The sequence below is a fragment of the Phyllobates terribilis genome, unplaced genomic scaffold, assembly GCF_046119375.1.
Source record: "Phyllobates terribilis strain yellow unplaced genomic scaffold, ASM4611937v1 Scaffold_373__1_contigs__length_1865987, whole genome shotgun sequence".
Taxonomy (NCBI): domain Eukaryota; kingdom Metazoa; phylum Chordata; class Amphibia; order Anura; family Dendrobatidae; genus Phyllobates; species Phyllobates terribilis.
In genome coordinates, this window is record NW_027363133.1 from 1,069,676 (window position 1) to 1,097,661 (window position 27,986).

Below are 27,986 nucleotides of genomic sequence, written 5' to 3' on the forward strand. Positions count from 1 at the left end.
TGCTGCGGATTTGTGGTGAATCGTTAAAAGCATGATCGCATCTGACAAATACTTACGGTAATATTTAATTTGCACACTGAAAATGGAGCGGATCACAGCCATGTGAATAAGATCTGAACGTGTGAAATTCTTCCACATGAAGATGCATCCATTTCTATTTTTCTCCAGAGATTTCAACCCCTTTAATACTGAAATTTGTGTAATACTCTGCGTGATTCATTTTCCCAGGTGGATTTTGAACAGATTTTTCCTACCCATTAGGCTAGGGTCGCACAAACGTAAAAAATCGGTCTGATTTTCATCCAGAAAAATGGGACGATTTTTTTTTTTTTTCTCACTTGCCATCCGTATGCTGTTTGTATACAATCTGTTCTTCAACTCAGCAGTTATTAATCATTTACAGATCCCTACAATACGGAATTGCCATGATCTGTAAAAATCGGATGCTACACTGGCTCCGTATGGCATCGAATATTTTTTTTTCTTCTTACACCCATCTGATTTCGGAGTGAAATCGCAGCATGCTGAGTTTTTTTCTCACAGATACTGTTAGTGAAAAAAATTTGCTCATCAGCACTGCCCCATTGAATAACATTAGTCCTTGGACCATTCGATAAAAAATCGGGTAACACTCATCCGATGCATACGGTGGTGTGAGCCCTTATAGTGAGACTCCTGCTATCCACTATTATTCACAATGTGAACGTGCCCAGATAACCTGCTAATCCATCATTAGATGAGTTATTTATTGTAGGTTTACTGTTATTATTTAGGGCATATTAACCATTTTGCTCTAGTTAGTCTTTCACCCCTTTTAAAAGAATATCTCAAAACAATAATAATGCCCATTCTTGTCACATGACTTCAAAAATGGTATCTGATCTGCAGGCCGGTTGTTAGGGGACAGTCAGACGGCCGTATAACATGGACGACGATCACATCGCAGTACTCGGACTTGCCGGCAGCTCTCCTCACTCACGCATGACAGCTGCATAGAAATACATGCTTTCGGGTGAGGAGGGCCACCAGCCAGTCCGAGCACTGCAATGCGACTGTCGTCCGTGTTATACGGTCGTCTGACTGCGACCTTATAGAGTAGAAGTTGGGGATCAGAAGATTTATAGGAGTCCAGTGGGCGGTTCTATTCCGTTATTGACAGTCTTCCCTGCATGACTGTCCATGGAGAGAGAGCGGTCAATCACCAGTAGGACCGCCCACTGGACTCTTGTGTGTATACAAACACTAGGAATTTCCATAAGTAATATACAAGTTATACTAAATCTTTTCCAGAAAATCTTTATATCCTTCTGCTCAGCTTCTCCTTCTCTATGCCGAGCTGCCCACAGATCAGACAGATTATACAGTGTGACAGGCTCCTTTAAATTATGTACAACACGTGGACATTCTTTGTATTCAGTGGACTGTACAGTTATGGATTCGGTTTACCCTGTGCTTTACATATAAATGCATGAAAAATACCTTTCCAACAAAGCTGCCTCCTCCTCCTCCTCATAGAAGCCGGCTTTAAAAATAGCCTTAATTATATAGGAAATAGTTTTTGTCTGTGGATAACAAAGTACAGTTATATTACTTGTGGCCATCGCCTCTTGTATAGTTAGTTCCCTAGTAACACTAAGAAATAATGTTCGCCCCGCTTCAAGGACTAACGTCGGCACATTCCTGTGTTACTCATTGTTTCCTGGCTGAGTTACACTTGTGAGTTTGCAGTATATTTTACGAGGTTTCCAGCTACAATTTCTCCGCCTGCTGAGACTGGGAAAAGCCCTGATTTGGGCTATAACTTTTCTACATATCAAACTTTAAGTCCAGTCCTTTTGCTGAAACTCCATCATGTGAGCTGATTGGTTATGCTGGCTACTCTCCCATGTTATGTACTGCAGCCGTCATTCTGGAAGGAGATTTGGTCAAATAAAGTTTGCTGGAAAAAAGGGAGTTTTTCATGAATCAGTAATAATGAGGAGTATAGGATTAACAGGTGCAGAATTATTGCTAAACATCTGCTGTTTGGATACTTTTAGGGACGCCTTTCTAGCAGAATAGTGGGCAAAATGCGCTGGTGGAAATTTTTGCCCCATTTCCACTCCCACTTTCAAGGCCATGCCCCGTATATAGCTCTTCCATGCTCTCCACACCTTCTTTATACCCCCTGTATGTGCTTATGGATGCTGGAACTCCCACTGTTCATAGACCACCCAGCAGAGTCTTGGCCTTAGTAACAATCTCCGGAACTAATCTCCAACCACAAACTACACCTCCATCTGCACACCAGGGAGTAAGAACTAACACTGGCAATCCCGAAGTGCCAGACACCAGTATGCATAGAAGGGAGTGGCCAACACAGAACAGCTGAGACAATCCAGATAGGAAAGCTCCAGGAGCTTCAACTGAACAGATTAACCCCTGCACTGCTAGCAAGGAAAAAAACCTGCGCTGTTTAATAAGATGGGGAAGTACTTTTAACCAATGCAGGAGTTCGTGAAACCAGACGCAGCGATCATCTGGCCTCTGTCGCAGTATTCCCTGACTGCTGCTCTGGCAAAAGCAAAAAGTGGCTTTTTGGCATCCCACCCCGGCCCTTAGCATTCAGCAACTTAGGTTCATGCCCTGGTTACACCCTACAACTATATGCTTAGAACCAGGCATCATGCCCTTTAAAACTTCCAAAAGAGTTAACACACTTTTTAGAAAGTCTTTGGGAGTCCAGAAGGGTGTTACCTTTAGCTGAGAGACTCCAGAGTTTGCAAGACAGTTGGCAAGTATGAAGGCTCTGGTGCCTGAGGAGGTCAAAGTCCCTTCTGACACATATGATGTGTTTTAAATGAGATGAAAGGTGGCAGGGCCAATTCGAGATTTTACACTGGAGCCCAGAATGTTACGGCTTTGATCATTACTCTACAGCAAAATGTTACGGAATTTCCCTGTTAATGTTGAGGGAATAGATATACTGTTTATGGAATCAATTGGCCTTCAGGTTTATTTATTTTTTTTTAAATTCCCTATAGCATCATCATATTCTGTAGCCTTGTACAAAGATTGTGGCCATTCACATCAGTCCTTGACCATATTGAGGGCTCACAACCTAATTTCTTCATATCTGTCACTTTTCATTTTCATCAGAAGCAAATTAACCTAGCAGTATATTTTTAGAGCATGAATAAACTGGAATACACGATGGAAATGCACAATCTCTATGCAGGTATTGTCTTTGGGTTTATTCGAACCCTGGACCCCAGTATAAGTCAATGTTACTTGCCACTGGCAAAATGTGTTTGGCTTCGCTATTATACTGGCAATGGCAGACTCTTGATTTGGCTAATATCGGGAGAACGTTACCTTCTGGATTGCATTGTGCCAGCTGTAAAGATTGGTGGAGGAGGGGTTATGCTATGGTCTTGTTTTTCAGGGGTTGGCCTCATCCTTGGTTCCAGAGAAAGAAAGTCTTAATGTTTTAGAATTCCTTGACATTTTGGACGATTGTAGCTTTCACGTTTGTGGAAACGATTTGGGGGAAGACCCTTTTCTGCTCCCCATGACTGAGCACAAAGCAAGGTCCATAAAGTCATGGTTGAACGAGTTTAGAACATGACTCTGTCTGTCTGACCTCAACCCCATCCACCAGCTTTTGGGATGAACTAGAACTGGGCCATCTCCCCAACATCAGTGTCTGACCTCGTACATTTTCTTCTGGATTTATGGGCAAAAATTCCCACCGAAACCTCCAAATTATGTAGAAAACCTTCACACAAGAGTGTAAATTTTTTTTATTGTTGCAAAGGGACCCACTCCATACTAATCTCTGTGTTAAGAATGGGATGTGATAACAGCACCTGTAGGTGTAATGTGGACGTGTCCCAATACTTTGTCCATATAGTGTATTTTATGTCCCCTATACACATTCGGATAATGTCGGACGGTATTAGTGGGCAATGGCAGGCATGCTATCGCAAAACATGGGGACAAAGGGTCACAGTAAATGGCTTTCTGATGAATGCGAGATGAATAAAGCGTTGCTTAATGTGAGGAAGTGGTGCTACGCTTACAGATGAAAGGTGGACTACATCTGGCTGAGTTTTGGTTCCTAAAATATTGCAATAGTTCCATAATGGTATAAATAATTTATTTTTCCTGGAACCTGGTCATACAGTTACTGAGCACAATGAGTCTTGCCAAGTTTCCATTAAACCTTATTAGACAAAGAATATTCTGATAACTGTTGTAATGGGCAATTCTTTATATATCATTGTATAGGGCTGTATATATTTTGCATTGAGCCTGGTTAAAAAAGGGAGGGGGGGCTCACAGACCAAAATTAATTCTCCTCTTGGAACTGGTTCATGTCAGCAAACGCTCTCTGGACAACCCGACCCTCGTTCCTCTCCCCATCCAAATCCCCTATAGGCAACAGAATTCTGCCATGCTTTGTCTATGGAGATGTGCAACTCGGCATGCACAGGTTCATTTCTACGTCTGTGTTCAGTAGTGAATACTGCGTGCACGTCCTCACAGAGCAAGAACAAAAGGTCATCGAGGGCTGTAAATGGCCCGAGGGCCTGAGGTTACCCAACGCTCCACTAGATTTTAGGACATTTTGCTATGAGTTTACAATTAAAGAATACGAAATTAATGTCTTGCACAATTATTGGGCAGTAAGTAGATCAGTTATTGGACCGTGTTCCTGAGCATCTATCGGCGTGAAACAAACTGTAGTCGTAGGATGGTGCTAATGGCGCAGCGAGGGTTTCTGGATTTACGGGCCAGGAGCTCTGCTTGCACCATTAGGCTGCATTCACGCCGTATTGCTGTGGTCTTTCCACTGTCTACATTTTGGAACGTATATTCTGACTCTACAGAGTACCATGTGCACCAGGAGAGGTTGAGGTGTGTTATACTGGGATAGGTACCATCTAGGACCACCATAAAAGCCCCACATTCAAGAAGGGTCCAAGGCATATTATGCTGATTTTATGTACAGGAGTTTGTACACTGAGGTCTCTACATAGAATAATTACTGTATCGAGTAATGTCCCCTGCTTCTAAGGAAAGAATGTGCTGTATCTTGTTGACCTTGAGTTTGGCTGTATTCGCCTGGTGTGGAGGAGCTTTTACCTTTTTTCTGAGACTCTTTGCTTTCTGCTCTGAGGATCTCCTCCATATTTCATGTGTACAGTTAGTTATTTTGGCTGATTTCCCAGACTGCTCTCCAAAGAAAACTCGACTAGCTCCTGCACGATCCTGGCATCTGTCCAAGATGCTTTTGTACCTACTTTTTGATAACTTTGTAATTACCTTTCTGCCAGTGCGCGTCCCACTCTTCTAACGCCTGCAACTAGAAGCCCTCTGGGGGAAAAAAATGACCGGCCTATGGATCATTGACGCTGTTACCAGGAAAAAAATGGATTCTTAATCCCTGAAACCCCTTTTTAATAAGTGTAAAATTATCTCCTTACATTTTTTGAATAGTGATGTGGCGCCAGTAAGCGTTAACTTCGAGCGTTACGACGTCGCATGACTTATTTTGAAAGCCCATGGAATCGGGTTTTAGATATGGCGATCGCGCGTATAAATGAATTTCATTGTTTGCAATTTGTGAGTTATGTATTTTATATTCTGATCAGTAAATTATGCAGATTTTACGACAGGGCTTTGAATTCAGTGACCTCATTCATTCAAGTTCCAGAAACTCCATGAAGTGTAACTTCTTGTAATGTGCAGAATATGATAATTTGGTAATTATTCGGTATTTGGTCTGGTCACGACGGCTTCTAGTGGATGAAGCTGCCCCTGATATGTCTTCCTTTACACTCCAAAGCATTTTTAAAGAGGAACTAAATATATCTATCTATATTATGTTATAATCTATATCAGTGGTGTGAAAAAGTGTTTGCCCCCTTCCTGATTTCTTACTCTTTTGCATGTTTGTCACACTTAAATGTTTCAGATCACAAAACATATTTTAAATATTAGACAAAGATAACACAAGTAAACACAAAATGCAGTTTTTAAATGAAGGTCTTTATTATGAAGGGAAAAAGAAATCCAAACCTACAGGGCCCTGTGTGAAAAAGTGATTGCGCCCTAAACCTAATAACTGGTTGGGCCGCCCTTAGCAGCAACAACTGCAATCAATCGTTTGCGATAACTGTCAGTATTTTCCAACGCTCTGGAGGAATTTTTTCCACTCATATGTAATGCAAAATTGTTGTAATTCAACCACATTGGAGGATTTCCGAGCATGAACCGCATTTTTAAGGTCATACCACAGCATCTCAATTGGATAAAGGTCAGGACTTTGACTAGGCCACTCCCAAAGTCTTTTGTTTTTCTTAAGCCATTCAGAGGCGGACTTTCTGGTGTGTTTTGGATCATTGTGCTGCTGCATAACCCAAGAGTGCGCTTCAGCTTGAGGTCACGAACAGCTGGCCAGATATTCTCCTTCAGGATTTTTTGGTAGATGGCAGAATTCATGGTTCCATTTACCACAGCAAGTCTTCCAGGTCCTGAAGCAGAAAAACAGCCCCAGACCATCACACTACCACCACCATATTTTACTGTTTGTTATGATGTTTCTTTTCTGAAATGCTGTTACTTCTACCCCAGATGTAATGGGACATGCACCTTCCAAAAAGTTCAACTTTTGTCTCGTCAGTCCACAGAGTATTCTCCCAAAAGTCTTGTTGATAATCAAGATATTTTCTGGCAAAACGGAGACGAGCCTTTGTTCTTTTTGCTCAGCAGTGGTTTTTGTCTTTGAACTCTGCCATGCATGCTATTTTTTGCCCAGTCTCTTTCTTATGGTGGAGTCAAGAACACTGACCTTAACTGAGGAAAGTGTGACCCTGGGCTGTGGAGTCTTGAGCCAAACCTACGACTCCTCATATTCCATTACTCCGACTCCACAACTCCAACTCCCTCATACACAGCTCATGTTTTGAGTAATAAATTTACTATAGCACACAAATTCATCTTGCATGCATTTTTTTCTTTTGCAAAGATTCATAACTTTCCATGCTAGACAAAATTTATGAAAAATTGAGTTTAGTTACTATTAAGATGTTGGCACGTTGGCCACTATTTTTTTTAATTATTTTTTTTTGATGGCCTATCCTCATTTGAATGGAGGGTGGATCTGTAGTACCTGACTGCAGCCGGTTATAGGAAGTTTCGCTCCCAGCAATTTGCCCCCAGGTACATTTCGCCCCTATCATTTCTCCCCCAGGAAGATTCGCCCCCGTGCAGGGGCGAACTGCTGGGGGCGAAACATCAAATTCCCACTGCAGCCACTATAGTTTTGATGGCACTGCTGTGTTCTGACAGCATCCGAGAACTTCCGACTGCTGATTGGTGAGGGTGCCGGGTGTCTCACCCCCACCAATCAGATATTGAAGAATTTTTTTTTTTGGACTAGAAAGACGTCTTGGTGTGTGGTTTTTTTTGTTTTTTTTTTTAACCAATTTTCACATGTTAGTGATAATGGCAGTATCCTGACTTGCAGCCTGGTGACCAACTATTATAGAAAACTGAATTGAGAAGTGGCCAGGCATGTATGTAGAGCTTTCCATTGAAGTCAATGATCAAAATATATTCTCTTTTGTATGCGAGTTGACTGTAAGGTAATTGGTAAATAGTCATGAAAATTTTCATTATTTAAAAATGCATTGTTCCTTATATTCGCTCTCAAAATTTAGTAATTCTGAGTTAAGAAAATGGGGTCAACTGGTAGAATGGAAAGTGCTTACAAAGAGTGTGTCTGTCTGGACGACCTGTCCTGTCCTGCATTACTATTTATTTGAAAAGCAGAGTGAAATTCCTTATTTCCACTGAGGTGGCGCTGCAGGAAATTACTACCAGCGGAGAACTCACTTTTGAAAGATTGAACTTTTTTGTTTCATCAGATTGATTGGAAGCACAACTATATCACTAAAGGATTTTGCTGGAGGAGCCGGGCGATCAATTCCGTTTCGAAGCTTGGCTCTGATGAGTGACAAGGGGCAGCCCATTGGGGTAAGTTTGCTTTTTTGGGGCAGGATCACACAGGGCATTTTTGATGTGTATATTCTCCTATGTGTGAGTCTTAAGCCACGTTCCCACGATGAACTTTTGGTATGTTTCTGATGTTGCAGAATTTCTGCACCTGTTATGGCTATGTTCATATTTTGTGCTTTGGCTGTTTTTTTTTTATGCAAATTAAAAGCTTCTTTTTACAGTACCAGCAAAAGCTGAGATTTCAGAAATCTCATGCGCACACTTGTTTTGTTTTTTTTTTTTTGTTTTTTTTTACCTCACTGAATTGGAAAACTGCTGTTTTTTTTTTAAACTGCAGCATGTCTATTCTTTCAGCTTTTTTTGCAGCGTTTTTCACCGTAAAAAAAATTTGCAAAAAACGCTGGAAAAAAAGCGCAAATCTGCCTTTTTGGTGAATAAAACTGACTTTATTAAACATGTACTGTAGACAATGTAATCTGCAGCAAAAATGCACAAAAACCTGCTTTTTGTAAGCAGCTTTTTTTACTGCCAAGAAAGCAGGTTTTGCCTGCAGAAAAAAAAAACACAGAAAAAAACGCAACATGGTGCATTTTGTTAACATGCGTCTTTTGATTCTGTTTTTTTTTCGTCTGTTTGGTGTGTCATGCTGTAAATAAAGCTGTCATGGTTTTTTTGCTTGGACATATTTAGCTGCGGATTACATGCGTTTTTGATGCAGAAACAAACTAAAAACACATGTGCGTTTTTTACCTGCTGAATTTCCGCACCTAATGTAAGTCTATAGGGAAATTCCACACAGAAAACTCTGCGTACTCGCAAGAGAAATTGACATGTTGCAGATTTGAAAAAAGCACCACAGGTCAGTTTACGCAGCATTAAAAAGTGCAATGGGCAGGAGATTTCTCTCAATCCCATCCACTTTGCTAGAACTGTAAGACGCTGCATTTAGACTCAAACATGCATCAAAAATGCACCAAAAACTCATCATGGGCACACAGCCTTAAAGGAAAGATCATTAAGAAAAAGAATACTACTGTGTATCTGTTTTTGTGTTATGGATAAAAGTTGCATGCGAGTCTGGCCTAACCTTCTGTCTCTTGAATCAAGGAAACCAAACTTTTCAAAGCCGGCTTCTCGCAGCTCACAAACCACATGCATGTTTTTGTAAGAAAACTGGCAACACATCCAATAGAAAATTCACGACTATTGCTTTGAAATCCTGCCTCGATATGTTCTGATGTACTGTTCCTCTGTTATTACTCCTGGAAGTGCACACAAAACTTGACAATTAGTTGTTAGCATTTCCTTTTGTCATTAGGTTTTGCTTTTACGCAATCTGAAACAATTACCAAATCTCCTGAAATTCTACTTGGGTAGACTGGTTCAAATTTGGCCGGTAGATTAGATCAAAACTTCCCTGATTTTCCCTAAGGAAAAGGATAAAGAGCTGCTCTGGTGCTGCCTCCATGGCCGCCCCCCGGTCATCCAAACCGTCACTACCTAGAGTTTTGATAAGCACTTTCTCTTCCTTTCCAGGCCACTATTGATTTATCGGTGTCCTATGAGCCTCCTGCGTCTCCGAACAGCAATGTCACTGATCCTGGGGGGACAAATGTGCAACCTGACGCAGGTACGCGATTAGTCTTCATATTGTATTCTGTATTTCCATGTGTTTTTGCTCACCCTTTTCTGGATGACTTTGGCCTCCTGTGTTGTTATTTATGAAATATGTATGTAATAATAAGTGACAACCAAGATCCCTCAAGACTCGGCCCTTTAATGACCCAGTAACATTCCTATAATATACTTGCCAGCAGTCTCCATTCACTGTGGGGAGGACTTAAGCAAATCCCACCCCAAATTTTGAGTGTGTCCATTGGTGTTTTGGGGCATTGTAAAGGCGGAGCTTAAATGTTCAAGTTTTGGGATTCCAGACTTTGATAACTATGCTGCAGTCTCACATCATTGATGCCGTGGTATATTATTAGATAAATTGTGGATGAAAATGTATATGAAACTGACATGTAAGGGGGTGGATAATGTGTTTACCAACATTGTTTTTGGGAAAAATAGGGATTTTTAAAGTTCATCCTGGAAATGGCGTCCTCAAAGCCACTTTGGATTTTTCACTTTTAGCCATAGTTAAAGGTGTTGTGTTATCCCCGGTGCTCCCAGCGATCAGCTGGTATCTGCTCCAGCCGCCGCCGGATGTAAGCGATGGATGACGTGGAATGCCGCAGCTCCTTACATTTTATAGTGGCTGTTCCTGGTACTGCACTCTATCTCCCATTCCAACAGATGTGTCATCAATATCCAGACAACCCCTTTAACATAAATCCTGCCATTTTTCGCTCAGGACATACCTGAAATTGATGGCATTTTTCTATAAAATCAGGACACTTCTTGCTAATTTGGGACTGTTGGTAACTATAATAAATTAACAGTTCATTAAAGTTTCGGGATTATTAGTTCTGCTTGTGCAAAATAGTTTAAAACGCAACTTAAAAAACTTTGGTTTCTAGAAAGTTAGGCAGCCCTTCCTCCTATGTGCCATTTATGTTACTGCTGTCTTATGTGGCCTTTAGTCCATACACAAGGGCCAACATGTAACTGCTCAACCTGCAACCCTTATGGCTACCCCCCCTAAAACTGTTCTCTGGTGCATGGATAAAATGCAATATAATCACTTGTTTTACTATAGGACCGGGCAGGAAATCTCACGTATTCTCCTTCTTGTGTTGTCTGCTTACAAGGTTATTGGGTGATGGTGCCATAAAGCGTTGTGGGTTGGAGCAGTAATTCTGCTGTAAAGAAATATGTATAATTTTTTTTTTTTTTTAACTGTCTGGTGACCTGTCGATAGTCTTAAAGTGAACCTGATGCATGCTGCCCAATCCATAGGCCGCATGTATCCGGCACTGACTGTACAATCTAAACCATGTATGCTGCGGAATTTCAGAGAAAAACACTTTTAATAGCTGCTGGGGACCTAGATCGCGCTGTAGACTAGTCTGAAAGACTGGTTTCCCCCAACTTCTCCCTGCCCGCTGCCCTCGATTGACAGGTCTGTGCCTATCTGCGCGTGTCGGACGAGTGGCATCCACCACTGTGTGCATCGCTCTACAAGTCCTACTAGTAAGATTTACAGTGTAGCGAATGCCGCTGCTTGTCATGAATTTAACAAGCTGTGGTCGCCAAAAGTCCCAAAATTTAAGTGCAGCTCCAAGTTGCGCCTACATTTTGCAAGTTTTCAGAACTTGTACACTAAAATTCTGTTGGGAAAACTTTATTGCACTGTCCTCTTAGTATGTACCCCAAAATGGTATAACTTAAAACACCAGCTCGCAATGCAAAATAAAAAAAAGCCCTCACACAGCTCCATTAATAGAAAAAAATTTTTGGGGAAAATGGTGGCACCAACAAAAATTATTATTTTTTTTTTTATTGTTTTTCAAAGTACAGAACTTTTCAAAGCCACTAAAATTGTAAAAAAAAAAAAAAAAAAAACTTTTATGGCAACAACATTGTACTGGCCGAGAATCATGTTCACCAGTCATCTTTCACTGCACAATTGATGTTGTAAAAAATAAAAGCCAAATAACAATGGCAGAATTGTTGTGTTTTTTTTTTTTTTTTTTCCTTAACCATTTCACCGCCATTTTGGAATTTGTGTTTTTTGGTCATTTTTCCTTACTCCTATATAACAAAATGAATGGTGTCATCCACAACTACAACTCGTCCTTTTCTATAAGCTCAAAATGTAAAAAAAAAAAAAAAAGTTACGGCTATATGAAAAAAAAAAAAAAAAGGAATAAATGAAAACGCAAAAGCTAAGGGGCTAGGGCATGGTCCTGTATGTGAGCTGTAATGTCAGCCATTTTGGTCGTTACCCAGTGTGGGATTATTAGCCGGTTCTTACTGGCTATGGGCATAGTGAAGTCTCCCTCGCATATTAAAGTATTCTTCCTTTCAGCAGCCTCAAGAAATTAATGAATTGTTTTTTTTCCTAATTAAGTTCCCAGGTTTTATGTAGCGCCCCATTAGCTGTTCCTCAGATGGCAGGTGGTGAGGGAACGTACAGAGGCAGGAAGTTGGCTCAGCGTTTTCCTGAGAGATAACAAACTTGTAGCCACATCTATGGCTATAATGATGTATTGTAGTTGTATTTTATCTAGGGAGCTTTTCCTGTCATTGTGCACTTCTTCCATAGCGTAAAGAGGAAATATTTTAGAAATGACATTGTACCCTCACCCGTCCTTTTTATTAACAGTTACATGAGGCGACGTTTCATAGTTAGTATACAGCTGTTTGAAAGAGACCTACAAGAACAAAATGGAAGAAAAATAGCACTTGTTTGCTGAAACACAGTCCTCAAAATTACAGGTCCAAAGCATACAGCTGTACTGTAATGTGGCTCGGGGTGGTAGCCGTGGGTGAGGTACTCCTCTTATGCCCCGGCACATTATATGAAGGTGGGGGTCCTGGCTGGGTGAGTGGACTTGTGCTATGGGGGCGCTACGCCCTTGTAGGCTGCATGGTGCCGGTGATTTTGGTTTGCCAGGACCAGATGTGGGGACTTCACTGAGGGAGACCACCAGTCAAAAACAAACTTTTATCTTAACCATAACCTTGTGAGAATTATGTACGGTAGGTAGCGGGTACACAACTTTTATGAACGTTTCCTGGACAATATGGAGCATCTTCACACACACTCTCAGTTCCTTTCTCGTTACTCGTTTGGTCTCTATCTCCACTGTTTCACTTTACTTCCCCACAATCCAGCTTAGTACTCCAGTCCAGTTAGGACTCTCACTATTTGTTCCACGTTTTCTTTCTCCTCAAAGGAACTAGGTTGCCAATATGGCCAGTACTTAGCCTCTACTGACGCCTTGGAACTCCCGCGCGGGACACCCTCTTCGTTATCTGTCCTGTCTTGGACATTTACCTCTGAGTTATAAACTCTTGGCCATACTGCTTGGTGTCCTCTCCCAGGAGCCGTGTTCGATTGATCACTCCGTCCTCCTGTCGGTTTTTCTTCTCTCGTTACTCCAGTTCACGCTAACCACCATCTCAGTCTCCCCTCACTTCAGAACACCCACATCATGCGGCACTTCTTACTGTCCAGACCTTAGGTTTGCTTCAGATGCACACTGGGCCCTATTTGAAGTCCTAACAGGAAACTCTCTATCACCTTCACTTTATCCCCTCCCACTCTGGGCTAGTCTCAATCATTAACTCTAACTCTCCCTACTGTTGGGCAGAACACAATCACGACACTATCACAGTTCACATTATACAATACAACAATGAGTATTCTTCAAGAGGGAACGTGGACAGTATGTCCGTCTCCTTACAGCACTACTGAGATATTGTGTTGACATCGTGACTCCAGATGTCTGTCTGTCTGCCATGGTGTCATGCAGTCCTTGTGTGACTCTAGACCTTTCATGACACAGATATACCTACACCCTCACCCTCACATCCTCCACTTTCAGGGTGTGCATATTGTTGAAGTGGGTGCCTGGATACACACAAGGTCTCCATGACAGTAATCTGAAGGGGACATGTCGGCATAATCTCTCAGGAGTCACCCTTGCACTTCGGGTGTATAACTTCAAGTAACCGTATCGCAATCTCCCAATTTTTATCCATTCCCTTTTAAATATTTGCAGTCCGACTTGTCCTGTTTAAATTAGACCATAATGTCCGCACTCTATTTTATGTGGTGAAAATGGCAGATTACATATGTACTATAAAGCTGGGGGCTGGTGATCGGCACCGACGAGAAAGATGATTTTTTTTTGTACTGCACAAAAGATCGTTTCACCCAATGAATGAGTGTGTTAACAACGCTCGTTCACGGTAATCTAGCAGTGTCATTGCCCTTTAAGACCCTCTTTGGACTTTACCATTAACCCTTTTTAATGCCATAGACAACGACACTACCATTAGCCTCTGCTCTATTGGAGAAAATGCCCATGTGTTCTGCAGCGTAATACAGTGTAAGTCAAGTGCATCAGATTAACCCCTTCACAAACTCGATTTTTTTCTTTTTTTTTCTTTTTTGCTCCCCTTCATTCCAGAGCCATACCCTTTTTTTTTTTTTTTTTTTGTGCCTTGAGCTGACATTTTTGATACCATTTTGGGGTAGACATGATGTTATTGCATTGTTGCGGCACCCAAAAAAACGTATATCTGTGTTTCTATTCTTTTTTTTTTTTTCTCGTTCCGCTGTTTACCAATCTGATTTATTTTATGTTTTGATCAGACATTTCTGAATGCAGCGATACCAAATGTGTATATTTTTTAATTCTTATTTTCAATGGGGCAAAAGGGGAGTGATTTGAACTTTATTTCTTTTTATTGTTTTTTTTACTGTATGTAATAGTCCCCTTAGGCGACTTGAAGCTGCGATCATCCGATCGCCTGTGCTACACCTAGCAGGGCTTCAGCACTTCTATGTGTAGCAAAAATCACTATCTCCTATGAATTCTGGTCACGAGCCAGCGTTCATAGGAGATCCACAATGACAGGCACGGGGGTAGTATGTAGTATAGTTCTTCTGATTTGCTATGTCGATTACCCCATGTGCAGGGCATTGCAGTAGCTTAGGTATCCATGGTTATGACCACACATAAAGTGACAGTTCGTTAGCTGTTAGTGGTCGTAACCTACTACATATTGGGATAAGATCTTGGAGAAGGTAATAGCCCTTTAATGATAAGTTGCCCCATATCAGCAAAAATCTTTATCTATGGTCACAAGTGTGAGAGAGGATCACACTTTGAGACTAAACCTTGTGTGCCTTGGGCATGGGATACATATTTTTTTTTTCACTTTTGTTGCTATATTTGGAGTTTTGACCCTTTTTTCTCCTATTTCTCTCTGGCCAGCTACACTCATATAGGTATCCTTTTATCTGTGCTGCTAATCTGCGTTCGTTCAGTGTTTTAAGGTAAAACAAAACCTTAGTTTGCAGCGGTAAAAACCTGTTCTTCAAGTTGAATGTACATGATGCATCCCCGTTCACTTCCGGCCAACCAATGCCGGTCCTGGGTGTGGCGTCACCTTATTCCCTTCACTGACCTTTACCGCATGATTATATAAATAGCTGTCACATATATTGTCTGCTGCTCCTAATCGGTCTCTTGTATAGATGTGTAATCTACTAATCCTAAAGCAATTTACTTTAGAAAAAAAAAAAATAATCATGAAATGTAGTGAAAAAAAAGTCACAATTCTGTCAGTGAAGGTGTAAAGTCAATGAATGAACTGATAAGATCTCTCCATCTTCACCTGACAGGCTGCTGTTATCAGGACTGTAAAGAAAGTAAAAGTAATTTCAGGATCAACTCCAATTAGTAAGGTTTATGCCTCTAATGAAATGAAGAGGGTCGCCCAGTGAAAATAAGTGCTCACCTATAAGAGAATAGTATGATGGGGGTCCGACCACGGAGATTCCCTCCTGTGGCCAGAATGGGGGAATTTTTACACTCATGAGAGTGGAGCTGCAATGCACTTGATTTGCTTCTGCTCCACTTGTTTTGTATGGCACTGCTGAGTGCTTGACTTTTTTCAGCAGTCCCGTAAAGCATGGATGGAGTGGCAATCCAGCATGCACACTGTCGCTTTATTCTAACAAAAATAAAACTAGCCCGTTCTACCAATTGGTGAGGATCCCAGTGATTGGATTACTGTGAATATCTATCAGTTTCTTAAGATCTCTTCTTTCTGTCATTCAATAGAAACCAGGTTAAAAATCTTTCCTAGTCCGATGATGGGTACACAGGTGCACAGTTTGTTACAGTGCTGTTATTAACACTATCTTGTAACGAGTTGCGTACTTGTGTGAGCATAAGACCTGAACAGAGTTAAAGGGGTATAACCATCTCCAAGATCCCATTTCTTTATGTAGTAGGTATAATATTAGCAAATACCTCCAATTAGAAATGTAGTATAGTTCTTCTGATTTGTCTTGTCTTTTTCCTCATGTGCAGGTCATTTCTGTAGCTTAGGTATCCATGATTACGACCACTAACAACTAACTGTCACTGAGTAGTCGTAACCATGGATACCTAAGCTACTGCAATGCCATGCACATTGGGTAAGCGACATAGTGAATCAGAAGAACTATACTACATTTCTAAATTGGAGGTACATATTAGGATAGGATCTTGGAGATGCGAAATACCCCTTTTAAAGGGGTCCACTGTTATAGCTATTGGTGGAGGTCTTAACGGTTGGCTTCACATTGATCAGTTGTTGTCTATTCAGTGGATTGCTGATAATTTGTGTAAATCTGAATACCCCTTTAATAAAAGGGGTCCTCCTTTCTGATATTGTGAAAAAAAAATAACTTGGGCAGAGAACAACTAAACTAAACATCTTTCTATCGAGGACCGTTCGTGTCTCTTCCATTGTAGGGGCAGCCCCCTGACTTCAGTGGGAACCATGCAATAATTAATTTCCCATGCTTACAAGCTCCTCCCTCTGTGGATGACTACAGCTAATTACTACAGTCAACAGCTTGCAACATCGGAGATGGATGGAGCCAGGACACTACAGCGCCACACACTGTGTAGTGGCCGTTGCTGGGTACTGCAGCTCAGATCAGTCACTTCTTTAGGAGCTGAGCTGCAGTACCGAAGAACAGCCACTATACATAGCATGGCGCTGTGGTATACCGACTGTTTACACCACGGGCGCTGCAGTGTTGCATAGCGGTTGTGCCGGGTGTTGAACCCCCTTGGATCTGAGACTTGTGCTAGGGATAGACCATTAGCTAAGTAGTGAAAAACCCATTTATGAAACTGCAATTTTAAATGCATTTTTTTTTTTTTAACTAAATTTCGGCCTCCATAGAAAATGAAGATGAAGAAGATGGCGATATTGTTGATTCCGGATTCAGTCCATTCATGCCGGCGGTCCCTGGGCAGACTGAAAATCAACTTGCCCGACGTCTTACCAAAGGAAAGAAAACCAGAAGGATCTTATCCAACAAGCCTCAAGATTTTCAGGTATATTCTGGGAGACTGACTTGATCTGGTCGTCCACATTGCAGCACAGGCTGGGTTTCTACAGTAAGAAAAGCTGCGCCTTAGAAGGTTAATCTAACTTTTTCTTCTTGAATGTTTTCCCGACAGATCCGAGTTCGAGTCATAGAAGGGCGCCAACTGGCTGGTAACAACATAAAGCCTGTGGTGAAAGTCAGCGTAGCCGGGCAGACCCACAGAACAAGGATCAAAAGAGGGAACAACCCCTACTTTGATGAGGTCGGTGTTGGAATCACATCAGGTCTATGGAATCTACTTGTTCTTTTTACGCCCTCTACTGGTACGGAAACGCAATAGCTGTAATAGATCTATAAACAAGCCGCCTGCAGCCATACGGATCGTCACGTGTCAGCAAGATAATAAAATACACATGCAAGTCATAAAGGAAACTAAACAGTGTCTTGCTAGATGTGAACGAGTTTGTCCAAGAATATATAAAGAGCGTTGTGTTCTTTAGTTCCGGGAACAGAAAAGAATGGTGCTAAGATGCAATACCAGACATAGCCCATGGGCAAGAGAGGTGCTGTTTCAGATTAAAAAATTATTTTTTTTTCTTAATCCAGGACAACCTATGCTTTATCTTTAAGGAGTTTTCCTATGAATGACACTTATAGATTATTGCATTATACCATGGATGCCTGGTGGGAATCCAACCACTTGAGAATGAGAGGATCAAATCGCTGTTCCTTGCAGAGAAGTGGTAGTAGGATTAGGAATATATTCCTATTTTGGTTTTAGCATATTTCATAGACTTTAAAGGGAATCTGTCAGCACAATATGACTGTTCAAACCAAGCCCATGTACTCGGTGCACACTTGGCGTGAACAAACAGTTGAGTTCACCTTCCTACCTACTAGTTTTCCATCTATCTCTGCCCCCTCTTCCTTGATTGACAGCTTTACATGAGTCAGAGACAAATAGAAAACGGGTAGGTGGGAGAGTGAACCGAGTGAGCCCCTATGCTGTGTTGGTTTGATTGGTCATTTTGTGCTGACTGACTCCCTTTTAAGAGTAAGTTTAGATTAGTGCACCTTTTATGCAGGGGGTTGATTGCAGATCTGTTCATTACACATGTTGTGGACTTCTAAATACTTGTGGGCGATCACATCAGATTTCTCCACTTTCCATGTGGAGAAATTGGCACTTAACCCACTTCAAAATCTGAATGCTGCATAAAATTTCCATCCCACATGTACCCAGCTGAACATGTATGATATTTATAACATACGAACGCTGCCCCACTTGTGTGCGCATGCGCACCGATAATGGCTGTGTCGGCTGAGCGCACATTCCCAAAGTCTGGGCACGTTCTCCATCCTTGTTACCTTCTGCTGATGGTACACCAGGAAGTGTAGTGTGCGACATCTGAAGAGAGCCAGTTAGGAGAACATGCCCAGCCACTGTGTGCTTTTTTGTGCAGCAAGCACATTTGGCATCGGTGCACACACGCACGGCCTCGTTCTCTCTAGAAATGAGCTCTGTCCATCACAAGCTAGGGCAGTGCCCTAGCTGCAAATTGAGGGAGGCGTAATGGTGCTCCCATCTCATGGTCCCGCCATGGGTGCATCGAAGACCCCTCATTTGCACATGTATTAAAAGTTAGTGTGTGAGGACCCTGGTCACAAGAGCTTACAGTCTGTCGAATTGCAGATATCCTATATAATCCTGTTCCATATCTTATATACGGTCTCTGTTTTCTTGAACAGATTTTTTTCTTTAATGTCAACATGTCCCCATCGGAGCTGTTTGATGAGTCTGTAATACTGCGGGTAAGTCAAGTCGTGATAAGCCAGCTGTATACAAAAGATGTTTTATTAGTTGAACCCACTGATTTCGACAGAACTGGGTGACGATCTAATCTGTATGGGAGATTCTGACGGCAAATGTCAGAAGAGAGGAGTATTGGGCAATGGCAATCATTTGGGGCCCCCCATTCACTTTACACTGTCTGCCGATCACGCTGATATTGGCAGGTTCATCCAACTTTGGTCTAAGGTGTATGCCGACCTTTATTCCCCTCTTCATAATAAGAACACATGCACACTCAGCCGAGGTGAGCATACAGGTGTATGGGAAGATGGCTGTTGGTTGAATGCCCTTTGGACCGAGAGCGATCTTATGTGAAAAGTGTTGGCGTGCATTCACATTGTTTTATTGTAAAAGTTGGAAGTGCAGTCCTTTAGTGTTACACAATATTTAATTCCTCCAACAAATGCCATTCACCAAATGTACATTGCAATGTGAATGCACCCTTACATCATTTACCTTTTTTTTTTTTTCTGTTTATACAGTATTTTTTTTTAAATTTCTTTAAAAAAAATCTGTTCTCATGTATGCTGCTTGATTTACAATATTAATAACCAGTCTGCGATTTTCAGTTCCATGATTTTATATAATGTTCTGTTATTTTGTTTGACAGTTGTTCAATTCTGGGTCGATAAGAGCAGACAGCCTTATAGGAGAATTTAAGGTAAATTCCAATAAAAAAAATAGTATACGAGTTGGTCTTAGAATATAAATGATTTGTTTTTCTCTAGAAACAGCTCCACTTTTAATAGTGGGCTAGTTGGGTATTACAGCACAGACCACCTTATTTGCATGCGGCTGAGCTGCGATACCAGATATTTAGAAGGCTGCTTTTTCTTTCCTATTTCCAGTAAATGTAATTATTTTTTTTCCCTTTTTATTAGCTTGATATCGGCTTTATATACGATGAACCAAGTAAGGGCAACTTTTTTTTTTTCTTGAAATTGATGTGTAGAAGTGTAAGGTGGTCACCAACATGTATAATGGATGATGGGATCTTTTTCATTATAGGTCACGCCGTTATGCGAAAATGGGTTCTGCTTCATGATACCGAAGACTTGAGCTCAGGAGCAAAAGGATACCTGAAAGTCAGCATGTTTGTCATTGGCACTGGAGATGAGCCCCCTGTGAGTACTGGTTCCCTGTATATTATTGACTGCTTTCCCAGTACAGCAAAAAATACCTTTTAACCACTTAAGGATGTGGGAATTTTTTGTTTTTTCTCCTTGTTCTGAGATCCGTAACTTTTTTTCTTTTTTTTTTTTTTCTGTCAACATACCTGTACGAGGGCTTGTAATTTTTTTGCAGGAGAAGTTGTAGTTTTGAATGACCCCCATTAATTTTTACCATACAATGTGCTGAAAAGCAGGAAAAAATTCCAAGTGCAGTGAAATTGCAAAAAAAGTCTGACATTTTTTAGTTTTTGTTTTTTACGTTGTTCATTGTATGATCAATATAATTCTCTGGATCAATATAATTCCCACCATGCAAAAATTGGCAGACCAGTTTATTTTAGTAGGGAAAACAAAATTCTGGAAATTTTTTGGGACCCCTAATTTTTTTTTATTTTTAAGCCAATGGAGGTGTTTTAGGTTTTGATTTCCTGTGCCCCAAGCTCGCATTTTCATTAGGGTACATAACATTTTGATTGCTTTTTATTTTTATTTTTTTGGGGGGGGGAGTGGAGTGAAAAGAGGGGTGGGGCGACTAAAAAAATGGCAATTCTTTCGATATGATTTTATTTTTTGAATTTAAGGTATGATTTAAGTAATTTTATACTTTGAAATGACTTTTCAGACTTGACGATGCCACAAACTTTTTATTTTCAAAAAATAAGCTTATTTTTTGAAGGAGTAAAAAGGGGTGATTTTTATAAACTTTTGTTTTTATTTTTCAAACTAAAAATTTTAAAGACTTCTCTTACTTTTTACTCTTAATTTTTTTTTAGTCTTCATAGGGAGCTTGATTCTGCCTACAGCTGAGCCGTACACAAGGTCTAAAATGTCAGTTACGCGGGCCTTCATCAGGCCAGGGTAACTCATGGGAGTCTTCACACCAGCCATGATGTAATTTAAATGTTGCTGTCAAACATTAACAGCATTTAAATGGTTAAACTGCAGCAATGGGAACTCCGCTCTGTGCAGATGCTAGCTGGGTGACACAGCTGGCGTTTTCCTGGTATGAAGCAGGATCAGCTCCTGAGCCAGCTTCATATTTGCCTTACTGACCCTTGACAAAAATGCACATCATGGGTCATTTAAAAAGATAAACCAAAACCTAATGACTGGACACTTAAAACTTAACCGGCATTTTAATTTTTATTTCATAAATTAATAGTACATATGAAAATAAGAAACTTTCGAATATATCTCATTGGATACATCTGCTTCCTTCTCCTTCTGGACTGATTTTTAATTATCAAAATTCTCAATTTACAGGTAAAATCTGTTTTTAGTGAAGACAGATTTTCCTGTTACTGAAAGAGAGAGCAGTTGGTGCTCATAAACTTCTATGGAAAACTGTAACTGTCATTTTAGAATGTGCAGCAGAATGTCTATTTTTGCCTCCAGTTCCTCCTCCATTATCCATAGACGACAGTTGGTGCTTTTAAAATTCGTTCTTCGTAATGGGATAATTTGTCCTCACTGAATAAAGATTTTACCCATCCATAAATTGAGAGTGAAAGAACAATCCAGAAGGTAAATAAGCAGATTACTCTGATCACATATATTACAAAGCTGTTTATCAGAGAAATTTGCTTCTTTCTCCTCCTAGACTGATCATTTTACTCTCAATTCATGCTTAAAGTCTGTATTCAGTGAAGACAGATTTTCCCATTAGTGAGATGGAAGAAAGTCAGTGCTTTTAATATTCTACGAAGGAGGGAGGAGGTAGCGATACGCAGTCATTCTGCTGCAAGTTCTCCTGAAATTAGTTACATTTCTCCATAGAACTGTATGAGCACTAACTGTTAACTCCTCCTATCTTGTTAATGGGAAAATCTGTATTCACTGAAAACACAGATTTTATCTGTGAATTGAGAATGAAAGGTCAGTGCAGGAGGAGGAAGAAGCAGATTTCTCTAAGATATGTTACAAAGTTGCTTTTTTTTTTCATGTGTAGTATTGGTTTGGGGGATTGTTACTTTTTAAAAAGTACTTTTTCAAAAATAAAAATTGAAAACTTCTACCCATTATACAGTAAAACATGTAGAGTTCTCAGATTACAAATTGGTTAATACTCAAATCGGGTCAAAAAAGTACATATCTCAATTTTTTTTTTGCAATCTGTCCATAAAACAATAAGCATTTTAACATTTTAGTAGACTAAAATTAGTGCCTCTTCTGTACATGTATGTGAAAGATGGGGTATGAATGAGGCCTTAGGCTAGATTTTTGTTACTGGCTGTGAATGGGTCTGGACAACACTGCTCTGTATTACGGTGCCAGCATGAGCATCGGCTGTGGCATAATAGGGGTTCTCTGTAACACCACCACAGAGGCGAAACCTTGAGCGTGTGTCTATCATTATTGAATTAGGCCAAAGGCTACATCTTTTTGTTTTCTCTTAGGGAGATCCTCACCCATGTATGGCTATATACAGAGGAAACTGCTGATTTTGCTGCAGGTTTACGTCCCTATTCATCAAAAGTGTAAAATCCGCAGTGAAAATACATAAAATTTCCACAACTGAATGAGATCTATCTTGTACAGTGTTGGCCAATAGATAGAAAAATACTTCGATTTGAGAGTCCTCAGTGGTTGATACCTTTTAGTGGCTAACTTAAAAGATAGTAACAAATTGCAAGATTTCGAGCCTACTCGTGCCTCTTCATCAGGCATAGGATAACACAAAATCTGAAGAGTCACATGTTTATACAACGGTTTATCCCTCTCCCATAATGATAGTTCTGCTTCACGTCACTTGTCTCATCTATTGCTTTATGTCTGTGTCTTGTTGTGTATAAATATATGACTGCAGATTTTGTGTTATACTATACCTGATGAAGAGACCTGAGTAGTCTCGAAAGTTTGCAATTTGTTACCATCTTTTCAGTTAGCCATTAAAAGGTATCAACCACTGAGGACTCTCAAATCTAAATATTTTTCTTTACAACGGAATGAGCATGCCACAGATTTCTGCACAGAAAATTCCCGTTATGTGACTGGTGTTTCCAGAACCTCTTCCAAGTGTGGTTTGCTGGAAGATGCTGCACATTTGCAATTCGGAACCCGTAACACAAATCCACAATGTCTGGACTTGCCCTCTTAATATCTACTTTAACAATGAGCCAAACTATTTATTTAGTCCCAACTTGAGGGCCTTTAGAGCCCTTTAGCAGGAGCTCGCTCTTTCTGCCAAAACAGGCTTCTTTAGGGAGCATCGGTACTTCCATCCCCCCCCTTCCAAGACATCACTAAAGAGCCCGGCCAAGCATGGAGTCTCACAGGCAGTGCCTTATAACTAGGATTGGTCTGGGTTGGGTTTTTAACGTTTAATGATGTGAATTATTTATTTATTTATTTATTTTAGTCTGAGAAAAGAGATAAAGACATTGAATCTGATGATGTTGAAAGTAATCTCCTCCTTCCTACTGGAGTGGCATTGCGATGGGTCACTTTTTTGCTTAAAATCTACAGAGCTGAGGATATCCCGCAGAGTAAGTCATGTCACCTCTTACCAATGTGTCTCCTACCTTCAAACATTATGACCTGACCAGCAGATATTACCTTGGTGAAAGTGGCATGTGTGTTACCACAGAGATGGCCAATGGGGGGCACGAAATGATAGGAGGTCCGGCCATCATTAATTCATTAAGCCTAGTATCATAGAAAGGAGACTGCGTGCACGTATACACCAAATTCTTATTCCTGGGATTAAGGGAACCAGCTGTCAATCAGCATGACATTGTCAGTCAAGTCCTGTCGACAGGACACCCCTGAAGAAGAGTTGTTCTGTTGATGTGGAGCAGCTGAATAGCTGGCAGGAGCGGTCGGTGACCTCTCTGAGCCAGTGCCGGATAGAACAGGCAGGCCTCAGAGTTTGTCACCTGTTAGAACTTACATGTCTGTTACTTTTTAGGCCCATTGTTTTAAAAAAAAAAAAAAAAAAAAAAAAAAAAAAAGCCGAAGAAACCAGAAAGGTCCTCCAATAAAGTCTAGAGTACAGTGCCTTATACTGTCTGCTTAACATAGCTTTACCACCGCATAAGCCTGCAGTTGTATACGCCTTCTCAACAGCCAAGTCTGACTCAATTAACCCCAGCCCCTCGGTCAGCCCAGAACATCTGTGTTCAGTTATTTTTCAGATATATGGGTCATGGCTTCTTCGATCTTCAGCTTCAGAGTGTTCTATTTGATGATCATCCTCTTTTACTTTTCTTCTGTAGGCTGAACACTGTCTAATACTTTAAGTCTGACAGGTTTCTCTCCTTCATACATCTTGCTACCTTGCTCTTTATTAACTAAGCTTTGTCTCAGCTGTTTTATCTGTTCCCTAGGTTTCATCTGGCTTTCCATGTCTTCTGATTCTTCCTGAAACTTTTGATAGTTTGACTGCTTAATTTTTCATGGTAGACTTTTCTTTCGCTTCAGCCATTTATTGGTTCCCACATCTGAGAGCTGAGTTGTTTAACTAAGATGTGGGTTTATACTCACTTGCTGTGTGTGTCTTGTTTGAGAGACGTACAGATGGTTTACCTTTGTTTTCTCTTCTGTTCTTATTTCTAATGAGGTCAATACTTAAAATGTTCCTGTGCTGAGATAATCTTTTATAAATGTGCCCCTGCTGTGTACTGTGTAATGGCTGTGTATGACCGTACAGGAACATGGTCTGATTATACCACAGCTCCTGGGCAGGGGAGGAAGCAAAAAAGTATACAGGTATAACAGCATGGGATTGCAGCTGATTTTTTTTTTTTTGTGAGGTAAAACATTTGACTGCCTGTTTTTAATCAATGTTTTACCGCAAAGAGAGAATCATTTGCAATCCCATGCTGTAATGTCTGTATACTCTCTTGCTTCCTCCCCTGCCCAGGAGCTGTGGTATGATCAGACCATGTTCCTGTACGGTCAGACACAGCCATTACACAGTACACAGCAGGGGCACATTTATAAAAGATTATCTCAGCACAGGAACATTTTAGTTGTTGACCTCATTAGAAATAAGAACCGAAGAGAAAACTGACAGAGAAAACAAAGGTAAACCATCTGTACGTCTCTCAAACAAGACACACACAGCAAGTGAATATAAACTCAACACAGGGACATTTCATTTAAACACATCCAATTGTGGAATTTATTATTATTCCAAGATCTATTAATTTCAGATTAACTTTTGTTCATGGGAAAACCCCTTTAAGTAAAATAAGCTTTTAACATCTCTCATCACTGGTGTTTGTCTTTAGTGGATGATGCGTTTGCACAGTCGGTTAAGCAACTCTTTGGAGGAGACTCTGATAAGAAAAATTTAGTTGATCCATTTGTGGAAGTGGCTTTTGCTGGCAAGAAGGTAAAACTTTCTGTTAACATAAAAAATTAATCGTATGTAAGGATAATGTATTTTTTTTTTATAGAACAATTTCTGTCTGTACAGGTCTCTACGAGGACTATAGAAAAAAATGCTAATCCAGAATGGAACCAGGCTGTCAATCTTCAGATCAAGGTTAGATTTATTATCTGCAGGTACTGAGCAGGTCATTGTATATACATGTAATACATGGAACTATATTTGTTCTTGCAGTTTCCCTCTGTGTGTGAGAATATAAGACTCACTGTATACGACTGGTAAGTGACAGCTGACTGTATAGAGATATAAAAGTACCAGTAAATGTTCTCGAAGGTCATTCAGTTTTATCGATTAGTGAATTTATAGTTGATGAATGCATTACAGGGAATCTGTCAGGAGGTTTTTGCTGTGTAATCTAAGCACCGCATGAGCTAGGGGTTAAAAAAAAAAAACTGAACTCAATGTGTCACATGTCAGGCTTTGTGCTGTTTACTTTCATTGAAGGTTTTATCATAAGGACATTATCATAGCATTCTTCCGACTCCGCCCCCTCCTGTGATAAGCAGCTCACGGTCTATAGACTATGTAAATACACAGCCTGATGTGGTTGGGGGCAGCTTTCTCAGCTGCATTGCTAAATCTAAAAACTGTGTCAGAACCGATACACCCAGTATACTAAGTGATATATCGTTGGATTCAGGGTCTCTTTGCCTACATTGTGCTGCTCTCTGATGAGGTAGCAAAAACCTGCTGACAGATTCCCTTTAAATGGTTTGTCCCAAGAAGAATATGTCCACAGGATAGATGATAAATATGATTGCTGAGGGCTCGACCACGGGACCCCCACCGATCATAAAAACAAGGTCCCCAATCTTCTCTATGAGTAGAGCAGTAGTGAGCATGTGTGACCACTGTGCTATTTACTGGAGGGACAGTCTCACATGTTGTGTTCACACAAACTTTGGGACTCCTGTTCTCGTAATAGGTAAGTCTCTCCGAAACCAGACCTGTAGTGATAATACATTTATCATCTCTCCTGTGGATAGGTGATAAATGTTTATGGTACAACCCTTTTTATTCATTTATTAATTTAATGTTTCTAAGCCTTGTTTTTTTATTTACTTATAAAAAAAATATTTTACTAACAGTATAATTATTTTAGATTTTTGTATTGCTTTTAGGCCGGTTTTACAAATCCAAATTTCACAGACTGCAATTTCCAAATTAGCTGTTGGTCTCCTGATCCAACGTCAACAGCCTCAAATGCATATACTGTGAAGTCCGGCTGGAGACATGACAAAGTCCGTTAATTACTACACAAGTATTAGCAGTGGATTACTCCATATATACACATAAATCTGGGTACATCATATCCAAAAAAAGCCACTGACAGAATTTTTTTTTTTTTTTTTTTTTTTTTTATAAAATCAATCAATTTTTATTAAATTCAATTTAAAAAGTCATGTGCTACACATAAGCAAAGGCACAGACCGAAAGAGTTGTGCAAAGGGGATTAATCCAAGTAGACATAGGCAGTGGTGGTTTAAGAAATGTCAGAATACACTCAACATTAAATTTAAAATTGTTCATGTTACTGCAAAATAGCAACAACCGGCAAAACTCGCAAGTGTTCAAGTCTAAAGTGGACTATTACCAGTTTAGACATTTAAGTTTTGCGTGGGGGCTATGTCCCATTTTTACCTACCCATAGTACTGGGAAAACCGCCACAAGCCGCCCGACGCGCGTTGCTCACACACAAGGGTGCTTTCTCAAGGCATGTTTGGGTCAGTAGACCTGTGGTGGTTCAAGACATCACAATTCGTCTTATAGCCTAGTTTTTTTCTTGGAGTCCATTTAATATTATTTAAAATAATCTGATCTAATTATTGATGATTATGATTATCACTTTTTTTTTTTATATGCTATAGTTTTATCATTTTATTTACTTTTTCTTTTTTTTTTTTTAACTAGAGCGGATCCATTTAGTCTTAATCTATTCCAATTTATAACTTTTTGAATACACTTTATTTTTGCTCAGGGACAGACTCACCAAGAACGATGCCGTTGGAACCACTAATTTGAGTTTGTCAAAAATTGCTGCATCTGGTGGAGATATGGAAGGTGAGGCAATGCTTCTGCAGGCACATTGAGTTTATTACTGTTTTTCTTGTATGTATGTGGTTAATCCGACACTTCCATTGTGTACTATCCACGTGGAACCGAAGCAATTTAAGCTCTATCAAATACTGTATGCTGTGAGTGTGCAAAGCTGCCTCTGCTAGCAGCATTGGGGAGCACGCATTTGTGGCCAGCGGCTAATCCATGCTGCTGTTAGGACCTGTCACTCTTCAGGAGCGCAGCGCACCCTGGCAAGCAGGAAGCCAGAAGGCAGAAGAGCGGTGTGCTCCTGAAGAACAAATGTGAGACAAGCCCTCCACCTCTAGTGCTTGGCATAACTGTTAGATCTATGGAGGACACGTAGTATAGGGGATTCCCAAAATGCCTCACTTCTATCAATCGGAACCACTATAATGCTGTACTCTATGGTCCATGTCAAGCAAACTAACAATACGAGGTCAGATTTGGAAGCAGTAGGTTGCAGAAATGATTACTGT

At 40.4% G+C, this 27,986-nt stretch overlaps 1 protein-coding gene across 4 annotated transcripts in view; it reads left to right on the top strand.

Annotated features, from left to right (window-relative positions):
- Positions 1-27,986, top strand: part of LOC141223161 (myoferlin-like) — a 161,783-nt gene that overhangs the window by 38,438 nt on the left and 95,359 nt on the right. For all 4 annotated transcript variants that reach the window (XM_073666783.1, XM_073666785.1, XM_073666784.1 and 1 more), the window contains exons 4-16: positions 7,914-8,022; positions 9,541-9,634; positions 16,867-17,021; positions 17,148-17,276; positions 18,764-18,826; positions 19,477-19,527; positions 19,748-19,778; positions 19,875-19,990; positions 23,397-23,523; positions 25,270-25,373; positions 25,458-25,526; positions 25,605-25,648; positions 27,410-27,492. In XM_073666783.1, the coding sequence (XP_073522884.1) occupies positions 7,914-8,022; positions 9,541-9,634; positions 16,867-17,021; positions 17,148-17,276; positions 18,764-18,826; positions 19,477-19,527; positions 19,748-19,778; positions 19,875-19,990; positions 23,397-23,523; positions 25,270-25,373; positions 25,458-25,526; positions 25,605-25,648; positions 27,410-27,492 (1,175 nt within the window). The remainder of the gene's footprint in view (positions 1-7,913; positions 8,023-9,540; positions 9,635-16,866; positions 17,022-17,147; positions 17,277-18,763; positions 18,827-19,476; positions 19,528-19,747; positions 19,779-19,874; positions 19,991-23,396; positions 23,524-25,269; positions 25,374-25,457; positions 25,527-25,604; positions 25,649-27,409; positions 27,493-27,986) is intronic.